The sequence below is a fragment of the Symphalangus syndactylus genome, chromosome 21 (assembly GCF_028878055.3).
Source record: "Symphalangus syndactylus isolate Jambi chromosome 21, NHGRI_mSymSyn1-v2.1_pri, whole genome shotgun sequence".
NCBI classification, from domain to species: domain Eukaryota; kingdom Metazoa; phylum Chordata; class Mammalia; order Primates; family Hylobatidae; genus Symphalangus; species Symphalangus syndactylus.
In genome coordinates, this window is record NC_072443.2 from 24,282,929 (window position 1) to 24,303,379 (window position 20,451).

General features: G+C 39.2%; 1 protein-coding gene across 3 annotated transcripts in view; it reads left to right on the forward strand.

The window, feature by feature from the left end:
- The window catches only part of LNP1 (leukemia NUP98 fusion partner 1), a 55,670-nt gene that overhangs the window by 11,464 nt on the left and 23,755 nt on the right, over window positions 1-20,451 (forward strand). For 2 of the 3 annotated variants that reach the window (XM_055259089.2, XM_055259088.2), the window contains one exon: window positions 16,879-17,067. In XM_055259089.2, the coding sequence (XP_055115064.2) occupies window positions 16,912-17,067 (156 nt within the window). In that variant the 5' untranslated portion in view covers window positions 16,879-16,911. Of the gene's footprint in view, window positions 1-14,159; window positions 14,272-16,878; window positions 17,068-20,451 lie in introns of all 3 variants that reach the window. The other variant, XM_055259086.2, reaches the window with a different exon arrangement.

A 20,451-nucleotide genomic window follows, 5' to 3' on the forward strand; every position in this document is an offset into this window, starting at 1 on the left:
ACTGTATTGCCATAATTATTCATTCTCATATCTGCTGCCTATGCTCAATTCTGAGTCCCTGAAGGGCAGGGAGCATGTTCTAGTCATCTTTGTACTCCTGTATCTGTAAGAGGGTTGGGCATATGATGGGTGCCTGTTAACTTATTTATCCACCCAACACAATACCTGAAATATGGTCAATGCCAAATAAAAGGTTGATCAAGTATTTGTTGAATAAGTTTCTAACTGATATTGTCAGTATTAACAGTCTGGTGCAACCATTGCTGTCCAATACCACTGGTGTCAGCTGGAACACCAATTGCTCCTGCTGCTGCAGCTGCCACCACCAGAAATAGTCTACTTCCATCACAACCACCTTTATGGCCTCTGGCTAGATCCCAGTCCCTAGCATGCTGTGGTCACTGCTACCACTTCCACCACTGAAGCTGCTTCCTGGAAGACCTGATTGGTTTGTACTTTGTATCTCATTTATGATATATAGAAGCCTGTTTTTTTTGAGCCCTTATGCTGTTATTTTTTTTCCCCCAATCCTGATGGTTTCTGCATTATTCAACTTCCATCAAAGCATCAGTTGAGTGGGTGGTACTGCTTCACTTCTCAGAGGGAATGTCACTTTATGATTCAATCAAGTGGTTGCCCTTTTTGCTGTCAGAAGGAGCATCTGCATTTATCTTCAGGGAACAATCTGTAGTAACACTAGTTTCCTCTCCTTAGCTGTGACTGATAGCTCATATGTATATTTTATGCACTCATTTGCCACCTTTCTTCCCACTCACATGGATTTATAAGATCTTTCCATCTTCATCAGTTTAGTTCATTGCCACCCACAAGAATTTGTGTCATTTGTAAATGCAGAATTGTTGCCCTGCACTTTAATTTATAAAGAATATACAGGTTATGCTCATGGTGCCCTACACAAGGATGCTGGGGCAAGTGGGGGTTGAGGTCCAGCATGCACTTTGCTCAGCACAGCCTTCTGTCAGGCTGGGTCTGCCTGGAGAAAAGTGCTTCTTTTTATGATTTGCATGAAAATGCTGGTCCATTACTAAGTGATGGGCCAACAGTAGAGTATTCACTCATAAAAGGCATTCAAACTAGTAGCCATGGTTATGCACTGCTGATCTTAGCATTGCTCTAGCACTGAACCTGAGAGCCTCTAGTCTGTGCTTTTCCATCTTTCTGCCATTTTTTCCCGACCAGTGGAAGATAGCCTTAACTTCAACAATGAAAAAAAGATCCAATTTTGTCAAATTTTGAAAAACATTCAAAGCTGCAAAAAAAAACATAGTTTCTGTAACTATGTTCTGACTATCTGTTGCTGCTTCACAAACTACCCCAAAATTCAGTGTCTTGAAACATTGTTTGATTACATATCATTATTTTGTTGCTCAGGAATTTGGACATGGCTCCTCTGGTAATATCAACAGAGATTACTCTGTGTTATTCAGCTGCTGAATGGGTTGGTCTGAAGGGTTCAAGATGGTTTAATCAAGGTTAATGAGAGTGGCCAGGTGTGGTGGCTCACGCCTGTAATCCCAGCACTTTGGGAGGCCGAGGTGGGTGGATCACTTGAGGTCAGGAGGTTGAGACCAGCCTGGACAACATCGTGAAACCTCGTCTCTACTAAAAATACAAAAATTAGCCGGGCATGGCGGCAGGCACCTGTAATCCCAGCTACTTGGGAGACCAAGGCAGGAGAATCGCTTGAACCTGGGAGGCAGAGGTTGCAGTGAGCCGAGATCGCACCACTGCACTCCAGCCTGGGCAATAGAGCTAGATTCAGTCTTAAAAAAAAAAAAGTTAATCAAAGGGCAGATGATCCTACGTATGCCGGATCTAATCAAGAGAGCCCTTCAGAGAGGTCAAAGAGATCGGAAGTGAAAGAGATTTTTCCTGCTGACTGTGAAGAAGCAAACTGCCTATGGAGGGGCCATACAGCAAGGAACTCTAGGAGCTTAGAGTGATCCCTGGCCAACAGCCAGCGAGAAAATGTCCTACAACTAAAAGAAACTGAATTCTTCCAATGATGGGTGGATTTGGAAGACACATGAGCCTCAAATACCTTGATTTCAGTCTAATGAGACCGTTAATAGAGGACTCAGCTAACCTGTGTTCAGACTTGTAAATCTTGGAGACTGTAGGATAATAAATTTGTGTGGTTTTAAGCTGCTAAATTTGTGATAATTTGAAATACAGCCAAAGAAAACTAATAAAGATACCTAAATAACAAAAAGGGTGATTCTACTACATACCATACACAAAATGGCAAATAGATTAAAAACCCGGAAAACTAAAACTTTAAACTTTTAGGAGAAAATATAAGAGAATATTTTGATGACTTTGTGATAGGGTAAAGGATAAGCTTATGAAGAAAAAGATCAGTTTGGGTACATTAAAAGATTTTAACTTACAGAAAACATACTACAAAAGAGTCGGAAGATAAGACATACTGGGAAAAGGTATTTGTGATGTTTAAAACTTAAAGAAGGTTAATATACAGAATACATGTAGAACTCCTATAGATCAATAAGAAAAAGACAACTCTGAAGAAAAATGAGCAAAGGATATAAACAAGCTACTTGTAAAAGAAGTGCAAAAGGAAAATATACATATGAAAACATTCTTAATCTCACCAATAAATAGGGGAATACAAATTAAAACAACAATGAAATTTCATTTTGCATCTACAATATTGGCAACAGTTTTTAAATCCAGCAGTACCAGTGAGGCAAGGATGTCAAAAAATGGAGTTGTAAATTGATTGAACTACTTTAGAGGCAACCATTATGAGTATTTTTTGTGGGTTCCTTTTCTAAACTGTTAGTGTTTAATAAAATAGAAGATTCAGATACCTCCAATCCAGAAATTTCACCTCTAGATAGAAAACACTGCACACAAAAAAAACCTGTTTAGGGCACCGTTGCTTGTAATAGCAAAAACTAGAAATTACATAAAAGCTTACCAGTGGAAGAATGGATGGATTATTATAAAGATAACATCCTTGATGTTATCTTTCACCATTCAAGCAAAGAATTGGAACTTTGCCACCACCTTAGAAGCTTCTTCTATGACTGCTATCCAAATCACAAATCCTCTTCTACCACTTATAAGTAACCATTATCTTGACTATCAACAATAATTTACTTGCTTTAAAAAAAAAGTTGTGTTGTCACCCAAATGTGCAACCCCAGATGCTGTAGTTTAGTCTTGTCCATTAGCAAAAATTGATATGTTTTCCAAGTTTCTTGTAATCTATATTGGTAGATGAACCTAGAGTCTGGACTAGACCAAGGTTTGATTCCTTTGCAAGGCAGAAGGCAGATAATGTCTGATTGTCTCTCTATAATATTAGCAGCCACTTATGCCTAATGCTCACTAATTCCATGGTGATCACAAAATGGCAATATTCTAATTCTTTCTATTCTCTTATTTTCATTTATTAGTTGGAATATTTTTATAAGGGGAAATTGAAATTCAAACTGTTCCATCTGTGTCTTTGAGTCTTTTTGAAAAACAAACAAAAAAGCCCTAGTTGTCATTCATAGTTTCCTTGTTCTCTATTATATCAAGAGGTTCCAAGGTCATTTTGTTTATTTCCTGCAACAGATCAGGAATCAGCTATTTCTTCAAGAAGCCCTGTTTTGTTTTGTTTTCTTTGTCTTTATTTATTTTTTAATCTTTTGTTGCTGCTGCTGCTGTTGTTGTTTAATGAGAATTGGCATTTCAAGGCCACAATCTGGGTGTTCATTGCATTTGGGTTGGCCCTTGCTTCTAGGCCTTTTCAATGGACAGAGTCAGGATATAAATAATACCTTGAGTACATGTTTTGTGTGTGTGTGTGTGGTGTTTTTGGTCTGTCCTTTTCTTAAAAAAATTATTTTGGTTAAATATATAAATACATTTTTTTGTTTTGATTTTTTTTTACATTAAGTTCCAGGATACATGTGCAGAATGTGCAGGTTTGTTACATAGGTATACATGTGCCATGGTGGCTTGCTGCACCTATCAACCCATCATCTAGGTTTTAAGCCCCGCATGCATTAGGTATTTGTCCTAATGCTCTCCCTCCTCTTTCCCCTAACTCAGCAACAGGCCCAGGTGTATGTTTTTCCCCTTGAGTTCATCTTGACCTGTCCCATTCAAATTCATGTCTGCCACAGTTGATTTTGCTAGGTATAAAATTCCTAGCTCATACCTTCTTTCTTTCCTTGTTTATCTTTTTGTGTCTGTGCATATTTTTTATTCTAATTGTGCTGACAGTATACTTTTTAGCAGCCATACTTCCAAAGCAATGTTTCCTTGGTATCTTAAGTTCATATATTTTCCTTGGCCGTAAAACATTGCTGGCAAAAAGTCTGATGATAATCTAATCGTCTTTTCCTTATAACTCATGCTCTCTACTACCTCCCTCTCCCCATCTGTGCCCAGGTTCCCTCAAGGAATCTTTCTTTCTCTTTTAAAATATAGCAAACATATTATGATATGTCCTGGTGTTGGTTGTATGACGTTGATATTTTCAAATATACAGTATACATCTTCTTTTTCTTTCTTTCTTTCTTTTTTTTTCTTTGTTTTCTTTCGAGACAGGATCTCACTCTGACACCCAGACTGTAGTGTGCTGGTGCGATCTCAGCTCACTGAAACCTCCACCTCCCAGGCTAAGCACTTCTCCTGCCTCAGCCTCCCGAGTAGCTGGGATTACAGGCCCACGCCACCACGCTGTGGTAATTTTTTTGTATTTTTAGTAGAGATGAGGTTTCACCATGTTGGCCAGGCTGGTCTTGAACTCCTGACCTCAAATGATCCACCCACCTTGGCCCCCCAAAGTGCTGGGATTACAGGCATGAGCTACCTCACCCTGCCAGTATACTTTTCCAATATGTAGTTTTAAATCTTTTTTTCTTTTCAGGAAAGCGTTTTTCTGAATTACAGTATTTGCTCCGTTCCCTTGCTTTGCTTTTCTTTTTTGGGGAGTTCATTATCTATAATGTCACTGTACTTTGCATATCTTTATAATAGTTAGTCTTGAATTCTTTTGATTTCTTTCTTCATTTATTAAAAAAATCTTTTTTTATCTTCTATTTGTTTGGAGACATTATTGATTGCATTTTTTATTCATTCCTTCTAGCTTAACCTTTTCTGACATGATTTTTTCTCTTTATTTCTAATTCTTTCCTGAGTTTTATCATATCATTTGTACGTTATTCTAATTCTGTTTTGGTATTTCATTTCTCATACCACTTTTTTTTTTTTTTTTTTTTTAGTTGGAATCTCACTCTGTCACCCTGGCTGGAGTGCAGTGGTGCGATCTCGGCTCAATGCAACCTCTGCCTCCTGGGTTCAAGCAAATCTCCTGCCTCAGTCTCCTGAGTAGCTGGGATTACAGGCACCCACCACCACACCCGGCTAATTTTTTTTTTCTTTTTGTATTTTTAGTAGAGACGGGATTTCACGATGTTGGCCAGGCTGGTTTTGAACTCCTGACCCCAAGTGATCCAACTGCCTCAGCCTCCCAAAGTGCTAGGATTATAGGCATGAGCTACCATGCTCCGCTTCACATCACTTTGTAACTGTCATTTAGTTCATTTTGAAATAGTGGCTACCAACATTGATCTGTTTTGTAGGTAATTTTTTTTTTTTGGTCATGCTTTCATTGTCTGTAGGTCTGTATTCTCATTTTTAAAACAGAAATGCTGTGTGAGATTCTACCTTGATATTTTCTGTCCCTCATTTTTATGTAAGATTCTTGAACTCTTAGAATGACATAGGGTGCAGGAAAGTTTTTGAAATTCCACAGAGCTTCCTCTTCTGTTGTGTTTGTATAGTGTTTACAAATATGGCAGCTTGCTTTCTAAGATGTGCTGGCTATGTTCCCCATCCCATTTTGTTTTAGACCCACTCTTTTCTTTATTTCTGTTGTCCCTGTCTACTGTAGTTTTGATTCCACTCTTCACAGTTTCTCCTCAGTGTGAGGCTTTGTCCTAGAAGGTCAGATTTGAGAGTTTATGGTGGCTGGACAGTTCAGCCCTTTCAATCCTTACCACAGGCTTTTTGTACTCACTCAGTATTGGAGAGAACAAATCCCTCCCAGTTTCAGCTACTATTCTCAAATTGGTTCCCTGTGCTTTCCAAACTATTGGCTATTTTGTGGTTCTCCTGTTCTCAGGTCTAGAGGATGCCCTGTTGCTTCTTTCCTCTTCCTCCTGCATGGACAACCATACCAGGTCTATAGCTGTTGCTGGTTTGACCCCACAACTTGCACTTGGGATTAGGGGACATCTTGAGGGGTCATCTTGTCACTTAGTTTTGTCGTAGAGCTGTCCATAGGTTTTTTCTGCTACAGTTGCTCTATTAGTTTTCATGTGGGGATTCAAACAGATTAAAAACCTATGCTGTCATCGTTACTTTCTTCCCAGAGTACCTCTAACTCAACAGCATTTTGATCCTGTAACTACCCATTTAGAGAAGTTTCTTTTTCTTGATATAAGTCATTTTTCTTTTTTACTTTTTATTATGAAATAATGACAAGAAGTTGCAAATAAATGTACACGGAAGTCCCATGCATCCTTCACCTACTCTTCTAATGTTGACATCTTGTATAATTATAGTATAATGTCAAAACCAGGAAATTGACATTGGTATAATCCATATAACTTACTCAGATTTCACTAGCTATGCACACACTCATTTGTGTGTGTGTGTATGTGTGTGTGTAGTTCTGTGCAATTTTAGCACATCCATAGCTTTTTGTAACTGTCACAGTCAAAGTACAGAACTGGTCTATCATCAGAAAGCTTCCTCAAACTAAACTCTGATAGCCACTTCCTCAATCGCTAACCCATGGGAACCACTAAATCTGTTCTTCATCTCTATGATTGTGTTATTTAAAGAATGCTATATAAAAATTATTTCTATTTATATGGAATTATATTTTTATTTATTATAAAATTCCTTTTGAGATTGAACTTTTTTATGCAGCATAGTTCTCTTGAATATGGCAGGTTGTGTGTATCAAGCCTATACATTCATCTGCAGGCTCCTGCATGAACATAGGTTTTAATTTCTCTAGGATAATTGCCTAAGAGTACAATCACTGGGTCATATGGTAGATGTATTTTTCGTTTTAGAAGAAACAGGCAAACTATTTTTCAAAGTGCCTGTACCATTTTTTATTCCCATCAGCAATGTATGAATGATCCAGCTTCTCTGCTTCCTCTTCAACATTTGGTGTTAATACTCTTTTTAAATTTTACACGTTCTGATAGGTATGTAGTAATATTGCATTGTGATTTTAGTTTGTCTTTACCTAATGGCTGATGATGTTGAACATCTTTTCATGTACTTATTTGCCATTTGTATATCTTCTGAGATCAAATGAGATTGGGTACATTCAGGGCGTTATGGCCATAGACACCATTTGTATATCCTTCTCAGTGAGATGTCTTTGATGTCATTGGCTTGTTTTCTTGTTTTCTTTTCTTTGCCTGCCTGCCTGCCTTCCTTCCTTCCTTCCTTCCTTCCTTCCTTCCTTCCTTCCTTCCTTCCTTCCTTCCTTCCTTTTTGAGATGGTGTCTTTACTGTCACTCATGCTGGAATAAAGTGGCACGGTCACAGTTCACTGTAGCCTCAACCTCCCGAGCTCAAGCGATCCTCCCACCTCAGCCTCCTGAGTAGCTGGGACTACAAGTGCATGCCACCATGCCTGGCTAGTTTTTTTTTTTTTTTTTTAATTTATAGAGACAGGGTCTCCCTATGTTGCCTAGGCTTGTCTCAAACTCCTGGGCTCAAGTGATCCTCATATCTTGGCCTCCCAAAGTGCTGGGATTACAAGTGTGAGCCACTATGCCTGGCCTTTGTTTTCTAATTGGATTGTGTGTTCTTTTAATGTTGAAATTTGAAAGTTTTTTAAAATATATATTCTAGTTACTAGTCCTATGTCGGATACACCAGTCTTTATCTTACTTTTTTCATCCTCTTAACAGGATCTTTCATAGAGTAAAAGTTTTTAATTCAGTGATGTATAATTATCAATTTTTCCTTTTATAGATTATGCTTTTCGTGTCAAGTCTAAGAACTCTTGCCTAGCTGTTGATCCCAAAGATTTTCTCCCATGCTTTTTTTTTTCTAAAAGTCTTACAGTTTACAATTTATATTTAAGTCTGTGATCCATTTTGAGTTCATTTTTGTGTAATGTTCTCTTTTTATTTTTTGAGATAAGCGTCTTGCTCTGTTGCCCAGGCTGGAGTACAGTGGCATAATCACGGCTCACTGGAGCCTCAATCTCCTGAGCTCAAGTGATCCTCTTGCCTTGGCCTCCCAAAGTGCTGAGATTACAGGCATGAGACACTGCGCCGGGCTGAAGACTCATTTTTTTAAACTATGGATGTTCAATTGCTCCAACACCATTTGTCGAAAAGGCTATCCTTCCTCCATTGAATTGCTTTTGTACTCTTTCCAAAATTCAACTAGAAATATATGTGGGTCTCTTCCTTGATTCTCTTGCTGGGGCAGTTAATCTGTATTCCATTCAGGCCTTCAACTAATTGGACAAGGCCCACCCGCAGTATGGAGGGAAATCTGCTTTACTCAAATTCCACCTATTTAAATGTAAATCTCATCAAAAACAGCCTCACAGAAACATCCAGAATTAATGTTTGACCAAATATCTGGGCACCATGGACCAGCGAAGTTGACACATAAAATTAATTATCACCCTGTATTGTATTTTATTTTGTCATCTATTTTATTTTGAGAAGTTTCCTTTGTCATTAAATCCTATGATTTTTGATGATTGCATAGAATTCTATTGTATAAATATATCATAATGGATTAGCCTGATCTCCAGTTGTTGTACTTTTAAGATGTTTCCACATCTTACAAGTTTTTGCTATTTTAAATAATGTTATATGAACAAACATCCTTGTATGTACCTCTTATTATCCACTTGTAAGAAATAGAGAAATTTCTGGGTCAAAGGATGCAAAATTTTTTTAAAGCTTTTAAATGCACCTTGCCATATACCTTTCCGTAAAGACCTTATTCCTGCTAATAACATGTGATATTTGATCCTCAGAAAAGATTGTTATGGAGGTTCATTTAAGTTTTTTTGTTTTAATAGTCTGAAAACTTCACATTATTTTTTGACTCAAACTTTAATTTTTGCAATTTATTTTCCTAAATGTTGTATTTTGTCAGTTTTCTTTATGTGTATGATGATCCTCTCCTTTATTGTAAATTGCAACATTTTGTCCCTCTCAAATATGAGGCACTCAGGACTCTCAATTCCCCCAGTTCTTGTTTGGATCACTTCTTATGGAGAGGCTTGTAGATTCAACAGAAGTGCTGAGGCATTACCTTTAGATTCTGTGACATTGCAGTTAATAACTGAAAGGAAGCCTTTTCTGAAGTATAGCACACTGATGAACTGGATTGATAAAGTCTCTTTTTTTTTTTTTTTTTTTTGCAATGGAGTCTTGCTCTGTCGCTCACTGCAAGCTTCGCCTCCCGGGTTCACGCCATTCTCCTGCCTCAGCCTCCTGAGTAGCTGGGACTACAGGTGCCCACCACCACGCCTGGCTAATTTTTTGCATTTTTAGTAGAGACAGGGTTTCACTGTGTGAGCCAGGATGGTCTCGATCTCCTGACCTCATGATCCGCCCGCCTCAGCCTCCCAAAAAGTTTTTTACATAGTAGTAAATTTTAACAGTAGTAGCTCATCTGTTTTAGAATAATTGGTGCCTAGGGATTGAAGAGACCTTGAGAGGTCAACCAACTAATAACACTTCTGGAGACAAAGCTGCACAGATTTCATCTTTGGCAGATGAGAATCAGGGCTGTGTTTGAAGGTCTCTTGTGGAAGAGATGATTTATTGGCTCTTCAAAATCTCTTCCAATGTCTAACAACTATTATGAAGCCCACCATTAGCCAAAATCCTGAAGAATTTAATGATGTTTAATGCCAAGGTAACTGGATATTTATATAACCAATATTTTGTAGGCAAATCTCTGAAAACATACCTTTCTTTGTCTCCTCTTTTTTTGTTGTTTTTTACACCACTAGTGGTATAGTTTAAAAACAATTCTCATAATACATGCTTCATGGCTTTTTAGAATAAAAAATAATGGTGATATACCCTTAGAGACATGCTTTAGGACACTTGGTCAGAAAAGGTGTGTCTTTGATGACCACCTCAAAAGAGTGGCAAACTTCACAGTATAACTTGATAACATACAAGGAAATGGATGATTATACTATGACACGTTGCCACTAAACAAGAGTCTGACAATCAGGTCATTGAATAGAACATAGCACACAGTTTCAAGTATTTAAGCACTGCTTTCTGGGAAGTAAAAACTGACTCAAAACCATTGATGTATTTTGACTGTTAAAAAAAAAAAGATGTAGCAGTTTAGCTCTTCTGGACATAGCATTTCCTTTCTAGAATGAGTCTGGTTCAGTCAAGCTTGAAATCAGTAAGAGGAATGATGCTTTCCCTTAACTGTTAAGAAAAAGAAAAATGAAATAAAAAAATAAGTTACTACTGCAATGGCAGCATGGCACTGGGACAATGAAATAAATGAAGGGAAAATTGGGTGGGCGTGGTGGCTCCCTCCTGTAATCCCAACACTTGGGAGGCCGAGGTTGGAGGATTGCTTGAGTCCGGGAGTTCGAGACCAGCCTGGGCAACATAGTGAGACCTCATCTCTATAAAAATAAATAAATAAAATAAAGGGAAAATCATTTTCTCATAATTGCATAGTCTCCTAAGAGAGAGGGCACTGAGAAACCACTTGACAGCCCAAGGATCATTTTCACTGATTACCTGGGCACCCATGATGTCTGTTCACTTTATGAGAATACACACACCACAAGCTTCCTATTCTGTAAGAGAAGGTATTTTTTTTTCACATTCAGCATGATAAGAAAATGCCTACTCAAATTCTCAGCTCAGAAGCTGCAGCTGTCGCAGTCACTTGGCAGCTTTTGCATACGTCCTGCAGGCTCAAAAAGGTGCAGGGTCAAAAGGGCAGCTCCCTTTGGTATGCATCCCCAGCAGCATCTCCTCAAGGCAGGTGCCCAGGGCCCTTGCTAGGGAAAGCAGGTGTCTGGGCTTCAGGAGTGGGCTGGAGCCTCCCTTCAGGCCAGGGCTCCCAAGAAAGCCCAGAAGAGCATCTCTCCCAGTGCTGAAAGACTTGACGATTTCTGCTAGTGCTTTTTTGCTGCCCCATGTTTGTTTTAAGAACCTTAGCGTAGTAGAGTAGGGAGCTATCTTTTCCTCATGTTTTTAAAGAAGAAATAGGCTTAACTAGGGGAAAAAATGGAGTTAGAAGTCTCATTTTCTTTAATGTAGTCCAAATCCTTTTTTCTTTCTGGGGTATATTTACATCTTGTTGTTTTGGGAGAATTTTTGGTCAAAGATTTGAAGAGTTCCCTTTCCTTCCAGTATTAGGAGATTCCCCAGGACCAACCTTAGGTTCATGACTTGCTAAAAAGGACTTATAAGGCTCAGCATATAGTTGTACTCATGGCTAAGATTTATTATAGTGCAAAGATACAAAGCAAAACAAGTAAAAAGTTGCATAGGGAAAGTCTGGAGGAAATCTGGCTCAAGCTTCCAAGAGTCGTCTCCCAGTGGAGTTACAAAGTACACACCTAATTCCTCCAGCAACGCAACAATGCATTGTGGCCATTGTGCAAGGCAACTGTTTATTATGGAGGCTCAATAGAGACTCAGTACCCCAGATAGTGACTGGGTGCTGGTCAGGTAGGCACACTCTGCCTACCACATACACAAACTCCAGATTTGCAGAAGAAAGTCAGTTGTTCAGCATAAACCACATTAGTCAGGCAAACAGTTTAGACCACTCTTATAATTTAAGGAAAATATTATGTCACTGCAGGAACTGTTTACCAGCCAAGTTCCCAGAAGCCAGCTAAGGGCTAACCTTGCAAGCAGGTCCTTCTAAGGATGGGCAGTTTCAGGCCTGCTATATTAACCATTTTCTGTGTAGCTGATCTCCTTGGTCAAGGCATTTTATAGCAAAATTATTATCAGTAGTGTCCCATGACACAGTATGAAACTAACCTGAGTATTGACTTTACTTAAAATCCAGAGGTCTTGGATTTAGCCAGTTAAAACAAATCCCATTAGCTATAAAGGTTAATCTTAGGAAGCCAGGTGGCTTTCTCCTTAAGTTTTTGTATTAACCTTTTTTAACCTAGCCCGAGGCATCAATTCAAGCACAGCACGTCTCTTGGTAGTAAATTGAAGCTGACCTGCATGCCTTCTTGGGCTGAGGCAGGCCAAGATAGTCAAGATATATACACAGGAAGGACAATCCCAGAGAGGATTCTTAGAAACAAAGAATTCAAGTTCAGTTACCCCAGTGAAAACATGCGTTAGTCAGGTAGCACAGGTTAGCAGAGCCCCCAGTGTGTCTTCCCACCGTGAGGACTTCAGCCCACGGTTTCTCTGTCCAGTGTAAATAATTCAGCTAAGTTCTTTGTTTTAGAAGGACTGCCTGAAGGCAGTTTGTTTCTGTCAGTTTTTCTCGTAAGTGTGGACAATATCTGGAGGTGTTCTTGGAAACTAGCGGAGCTGGGGCCAGTTGCTGCTATCTCATACTCAGTGCTGTTGGGTGTGATCATAGGGCTCAGCAGTCAGTTTGAATTCAAGCCAGCATCCTGGAAAGGCAGCACTGGTGTTCAGGAGCAGTTCTGAAAAACAGATCATTAATGCCCTCTTTCTCCTGCATCTCCCCAGGTGCCGGGTTTTTTTCTTCTTTGCTATTACGCAACAATGTGATTCATTCAGAAATAATAACTTTACATTTTCCCCAGCCGTTGTTTATTCTTATCTAGACCATTTATAAGGAAGGGTTGGGTTTGTAAGAGGGACAAAAGAATTTACATAGAAAATCATTGTCTCGTGTAACAACCAGAAAAAATATCATGTTCCAGAATGGGCTAGGTCAAAATCCTGAATTTTCAAAAATTTTCAGAATGTGTTTACATTACCCTATCCCTTTTGTCCTGATTATTTATTCAAGAAGCAGCCTAGAAAATATCAATTTCTATCTAGGAACAGCTGCATTTAGCAATAAAACTGCCTAACTAAGAAGAGAGGTGAGCAAAGAAGAGTCAGACTATCAATCCATCATTGCAAATTTCAAAATACTCTGGCAAGCTGAACACAAATTAATAGCAGTGAGCTATCCCATAAGGGGTCAAGAGCCCTATCTGTCAGGAGTGGATGGAGGGGTCCCACTCTCTGTGATGTGCTCTCTCCCAGCTTTCAGCTTTTGACGGGGTTCTTGGGATCCATCATTTCTGGTGCAACTAATTCGGTTTCAAATGGTCCTTTCAAAGGACAAGCCCTTTCCCGTAGGCATCTGCAGGTGACCCCCACAGAGGAGTGTTGTAAACAAACCTGCAATAGTCCCAGAGGCTGAGTTCTGTTCCTTGAGCCTATGCCTGTCTTCAGAGATTGGAACAATCCCTCACAGACAATATCAAGCTTAGCATAAACTCCAGGCAGTTACGATCTATGAATTCAGGATTCCAAACTAGCTAGCAACTTTTCCTCTATAGCAGCAGCAAAGCCAAGAAGATACAGGGCCAAACAGCTGTGTTCCGAGTCCAGTTGACAAGAAATGTTTTCTAAGCCCTTTTTACACAGTCATATTTAGAGTCCAATTGACCTACTCCAAAATATGCACATTAGGCTGGAAAATCATTAGCTTCTAAGGGTCAGACAGACACCTGATTTTATAAGAACTTATTAGCAAACTAAAAACTGCTTTTTAAAATTCAAAAGGTGTTTTTTCCAGTGGAGATGAGCTATGCTTCTATGTTGTCTACCTTTTCCCATAGGCTCCAACAGGCAAAAATTATAGCAAAAATAATCAGTTATGGAGATTTCAGTACTTAAATGCTCAGAGTTTACATTGTAATTCATCTACTAGCAACAAAAATCAAGAGGTGCATATTCTCCTAATACTTCTTATGGAGTAGCTTTCCCTAACTGGGGTAATCCCTCAAACATTTATGAAAGTATAAGCATATAATATTTTACATCAGTTTTTATCATATATTCAGGTGCAATAGCCACAAAATAGAAGCCATTTTAAAAAATCTCTCTCTCTTTTTTTTATTACAGGTTTACTCAAACTCCTAGTAGTAAAGTGGTAAATTCAGCATATATGATTTACATTATACCTGCTAAGAGATTCCCAGTTGGAATGCAAGGGGCTGCTGTACCAGGCGATGGGGTATTATTCCCCCCTCCCCTTTCTTGCTGGTTTATCTAAAGCCTTGTTCTAGCTCTTGGAACTGACTTAACAAAAATGTTAAAAGTTTGCATTGCTTTCTCTTCCTTCCCACTTGGAGGAGAAAGCAATGCAAACTTTTAACATTTTTGGCCCATGCAAAATGTGTTTTGGGAATGTTTGGGCCCTTTCTCTTCTCATCTAGAGGAGAGAACAAAACCCAAAGGCATCAGCCAGGCTGCACTTTTTAATCCCTTCATTTTAGCTACCCATGGCCAAAAGCAGCCAAGGAATCTAATGAACTAGTTGTCCTGGGGTTGGATCTGTCATTTTGAATTCTGTAGGTAACCTTTACCTCTCACAACAGACATCATCCCAGCAGCTGACTCATCCTACTGATGGCTAGGTAGCCACTGGGCACTGAAGGTTCACCATCATGTCTTCTTCATCCTTCCTTTTCCCAAACCTTGCTTTAGCCATAGTTCAGTGGTTTGGGTTGTTTCTTAGCAAATCCCACTTCTGATAGTAGCTGTCATCCCCAGTTTGGGGATTTGCTAGAACTCAGCATATAGTTGTACTCATGGATAAGATTTATTATGTTGAAAGGATACAAAGTAAAACTGAGAAAGAAAATGGAAAAGGCATATGGGGTGCAGTCTGGAGGAAATTAGGCACACTCTTCCAAAAAGTCCTGTTCCAGTGAAGTCCCACAGGATGTGCTTAATTCCTCCAGCAATGAGTTGTGATAACACAGGAAGTCTTGGCCATTTGCAAAAAATGAAAATGTTACAAGATAAGCTTTGGCTCCTTTACTTAGTAACATAAAAGTTGTGATACCATGCTCTGCACACATTGGTCATAGTTATCAAGCTTATCTTTTTGCAGCTCAAGGAAGGATTTTCATATGGCAAATGGCCAAGAATTCCTGATTGAAAATGCGAGACTTCTCCAAGTTCTCTTGAAATACTGGCAGGATGGTGGAAAGAGCCTGGACTTTGTTTTTCTATTCCCCGCTTCAAACTTGGCTTTGCCGCTTAGTATTAATTTCACTTTGGCAAGGGGTGATCTATTTGCATCTCAACTTCCATATCAATAAAATGTCATACAAATCTCCCAGGTTGTTATAAGAAAATTAGCATATATGGAGTCTGGCGTGGTGGCTCACGCATGTAATCCCAGCAGTTTGGGAGGCTGAGACAGGCAGATCACGAGGTCAAGAGTTTGAGACAAGCCTGGTCAACATGGTGAAACCCCATGTCTATTTAAAGTACAAAAATTAGCTGGGCTTGGTGGTGGGCGCCCTTAATCCCAGCTACTTGGGAGGCTGAGGCAGGAGAATCATTTGAACCTGGGAGGCGGGGGTTGCAGTGAGCTGAGATTATGCCATTGCACTCCAGCCTGGGCGACAGGACGAGACTCCATCTCAAAAAAAAAAAAAAAAAAAAAAAGAAAGAAAAAAAAGAAAATTAGCGTATATGCAATACTTGGCTCCATACTTGATGCAAAGTAGGAGTTCCATAAATGTAATATTCTCTTTACCTTGAAAAAAATGCCCACTAAAAGACAGGGACTATAAAATTTATATAAACTTTATAAAAGCCCCAATAGAAATAACCTAAATGACAGCCTAAAATGACCATCACTAGTAGACTGAATTTTTAAAAAATTGTGGCATGTTGATGCAATGCAATACTACACACAGCATCAACTATTGTTACTGCAAAAACATGGATATATCTCACTGGCATGTTGAATAACACAGGATAATGCATACTGTATAATGCCATTGAAAGTAAGTTCAAAAATAAGCAAATTAATCTATGGTGACACCATTATTGTGTCAGATCATTAATGGTAAACTTTTGAAGGGAGTATGGATTGGAAGGGGGATACATGGAGCCACTTGGGGTGCTGGCAATGTTCTATGTCTTTACCTGCATGGTGGTGGTAACACAGGGGTATATGTATATAAAAATTCATCAAGCTGTGCACTTATGATTTGTACATTTTACATGTACTTGTATATTATTTACATTTGTACATGTATAAGTAATACCTCAATTTTAAAAACTCCTTTTGATCCAGGAGCTGGATTTTATATCAATATCATTTTATTAGGAGAGTATCTAGCTCTAGATATGACATGGCAACAGCTGGCTACCTTGCAAGCTGTGGTCAGTCTGTTCCTTGTATGTGGCCCCATTTCAGAGCTTGCCTGGAGCTGACAGGCATATTGTGAGGGTCATGCTCCATCATCATTGACAGCTGGAGATGCCATCACATGTCATTGGCAGCAAAGCACAGGGAAAACCAGGCAGTGGACTCTGCTTCCCACCCTTAGGCTGTGAGGCACAAGCCCCAGCAATGGAAGGATTAGAAAGCCTCTCAATTTAAAAAGACAAGGGGAGGGGAATGTGGGCTGCACAATTTATAAATAGACGTTGCCCAAGGCTGCCTGATGATGAAGTGGTTGTTTAGTAAATCTTTCTCCTTTAAGGATGCCAGTATCGGAGACCATTTTAAAAAGACCAGTTTCATTTTGTCTTCTGGGAGAGATCCTGGGTTTCATTGTCAGCCCTGTTGGGTGATATTTCCCTCTGTCGCATTTAGGGACAGGCCTTCAGTATTTGGCATCACCTTTACATGGAGCACAAAGATGATGATGATGATGATGTGTCTTTTGCCAAATGGATGAGCAGCTTCTGGGGCCACAGCTGGAGAGAGGAGGATCAGAGAGGACTCCGGGAACGCCACCGACCCCAAGTCACCAGTCACAGGAAAACCTCCCTGCCCTGCCCAGTGAGTGATTGTCATGGAACCGGAGGGGAGAGCTGGAATAGGGGAGGGGGTTTCTCTTAGATAATTTTTTTGAGGAATCTTTGGATATAAAGTTTTCTTTGGTTTAAAACCAGTACTTCCGAGTCTTTCTCATACCCACAGAAATCTCTCTTATTATTTCATCTTGTCTTTCAAGGGACCTTATTGTCATCTAATGGGTAATGATTTCTTCATTTTTAGTTATCTGAGATATCTTTAACCACTCTCCAGAGCTCCTGATAAGCCTGAGATAATCCCACTGAGTGACGGAATTTAAGCCAAAGGAAAGAAACTTGATGCTATACTTAGTCTGTGTAGCCTTGTGGCTCAATGTGTGATTTCCGTTTGAAATACTGAAAATTGTTCCACTCTTTGGTAGACTTTCTAAGGAACTGGGGATCCCACATAACAAGTCACTACCTTTGAGAGATTTGACATACTTGTTTTTCTTTCAGGGAGTCCATTTGGTTTCTAGATGGGAGAGGGAGCTAAAATTCTCCTGCCCTCAGCACTGTTTTGTTATGGCTAGGCAGAGCACCTGATATCTGGGGAAGAAGATGCTAGCAGGAAAGCTCCCAAGAGGGGAATGCATGGGCTTGGTCCGCTGTGGAGTCAGTGACATGTACAGGCGGCTATTCTCTCTGCTCTACTGTGATGCTAGAAGGCTCCACAGTAGACATGTTTGTCCTGCACTTCACAGTTACACAGCAATAATACAACTTTTCTTTTTATAAGTCCCATTAAATGTCAGCTACCAGAGGATAGTTTCTCAATCTCCTGCTGTTGCCAACCCCGGAACTAAGTAAGTTTTGTTTGGGGTAATATTATTTTATTTTTAACTTCAGGCTTCCCAGACACATAATGTCTATAAGACATATGAAAGTGTATAAGGCAACCTTTATTACTCCTGGTGATCAGCAAGTTTGAGGAATGAGAATTCTTTGAGACACAAATATTTCAAAATATATCCCTTGCCAAATGCATACTCAGGGACAAAGGGCAATCTTCAACCCTTCTTTCAGCTTCCGGTTGCTAAAGTTAAAAGATGGGGGTGTTGGACTGAGTGATCTCTAAGAACTCTTCTACCTCTAACCTTCCATGTTCTGTTATAAAGTAAACACCTGCTTATTGCCTCTCATTTTAATATATGTTCCACAATGAGCAGAGTATGCAGGCTGTGTGAACCAGGAATATGATTAGTTTCCAGTTTCCAGATGTGAGAACAGAGATAAACAAAAACCAAAACTGTAATTTACTATTTATTACAATGGCCTCTTGGAGCCACAGGAAATATGAAAACATAGAAAGAAACATGGCTTACTAGTTCCTTGAATAAACTTTAGCATCTATGGGGCTTTTAAAACAGAGATAGTTACCCTATTTACAGAATTCACTTTTAGGTTGCAATGTTGTTTGCCTTAATCTATGGAATCACAGCATCTATTATGTATAACATTTGTAAACTGTGTCCTTGTGACATCTTTATCTGCTTATCTCTGCTTCGGGCATTTGCCTGAATTAACCTGTTTAGATTCTGTGAGTCAGCAATGAATTCCATAATTATTAGACTAACATGCAGAATAAAAATTGCTGGATTAAAAAAGTTAAAAATATGACTGAATAGAATGGAGAAACAATAAGCATAGAGCACAAATCAGAGGAACCAGAGGTGAATGGGCAGAGTACTGGAAAGTAGTTGGTGAGTCTAATTCTTCATTCTTTTTATTTATTTATTTATTTATTTATTTATTTTTATTATACTTTAGGGTTTTAGGGTACATGTGCACAATGTGCAGGTTTGTTACATATGTATCCATGTGCCATGTTGATTCCCTGCACCCATTAACTCGTCATTTAGCATTAGGTGTATCTCCTAATGCTGTCCCTCCCCCCTCCCCCCACCCCACAACAGTCCCCGGAGTGTGATGTTCCACTTCCTGTGTCCATGAGTTCTCATTGTTCAATTCCCACCTATGAGTGAGAACATGCGGTGTTTGGTTTTTTGTCCTTGCGATAGTTTACTGAGAATGATGTTTTCCAGTTTCATCCATGTCCCTACAAAGGACACGAACTCATCATTTTTTATGGCTGCATAGTATTCCATGGTGTATATGTGCCACATTTTCTTAATCTACATAATGCCGTATATGTATAAGTGAATGTATACTTGAATACTTAACTCTTTCTATCTCTAAAATGTAATCAAATATTCTTACTTTTGGCGTGGTGCTGTGGTTCACACCTGGAATCCCAGCACTCTGGGGGGCCAAGGTGGGAGGATCACTTGAACTAAGGAGTTTGAGACCAGTCTGGGCAACATAGTGAGACTCTGTCTCTCAAAAAACAAACAAACAAAAAATAGCAGGGTGTGGTGGTGCTTCCATAGTCCCAGCTACTTGGAAGGCTGAGGTGGGAAGATTGCTTGAGCCCAAGAGGTTGAGGCTGCAGTGAACGGTGATCATGCCACTGCTTTCCAACCTGGGTAACAGAATGAGACCTTGTAAATATATACATATATATATATATATATATTCTTATTTTAAGGAACAATTTTGTGTTCAATATTTTGTCTGCTTTGAGCTAATGAAAATAACTTGAAGAGAAAAGCTTACTCTTATCCTTACTTTTTTTCTTCTCTCCCGACTGCTCTAAGGCCTTTCCCTCTCTCAACCTTTTAATAATCTATAACCATCAACATTACATTCAGTATTATATGCATAGGAGGAGAAGAGCTTTTCCCCTTGCCTACTTTGAATGTGGTTTCTTTTTTTCCCCACTTCTCCTTGAATGTAGTTTCTAATACATCTTCATCAGTCTCATGATTCACACAAAACCACAGTGATCAACATTAATTAATTTAACGTATTTATTGAACACCTACTGTGAGCCAAACATTGTCTGAGTATCACAGGGTGGAAGAAGACATGCCCAGTCCCCACACTTGTGGAACTGTCAGTCTAGTAGAAAATACAAATTTGGCAGAAAGAATGAGGTACAACAAAGGGTAAAGCTTAGGCCTTTTTATAGAATGCTACTTTTTCCCCAGACTCATTAGAACCTGTGTTTGCTGAATTAAAGTGAATAAAGAAATCCGACGTTATTGTTCTGTTGTCCTTAGCGAAAAAAACATCATATGAAGTCTCTCTTGTTATTAAACTGACTTGCCTTCTCTCTCCAACATCACATGAATACAAAACTGAAGTAAAACAGTTTCCCTGTCATTTATTTATTCTGTGGAAGTGCATTTTTAATACTTTTAGTCTGTTTAGCTTTCTAGTCATCATCTCCTTCAGCTTAACATGCTTCTCTTAACATTGTTCTGTGTAGTCTGGGGCTCGTAGAAGGGAAGATTGTGCTAAATGAAAG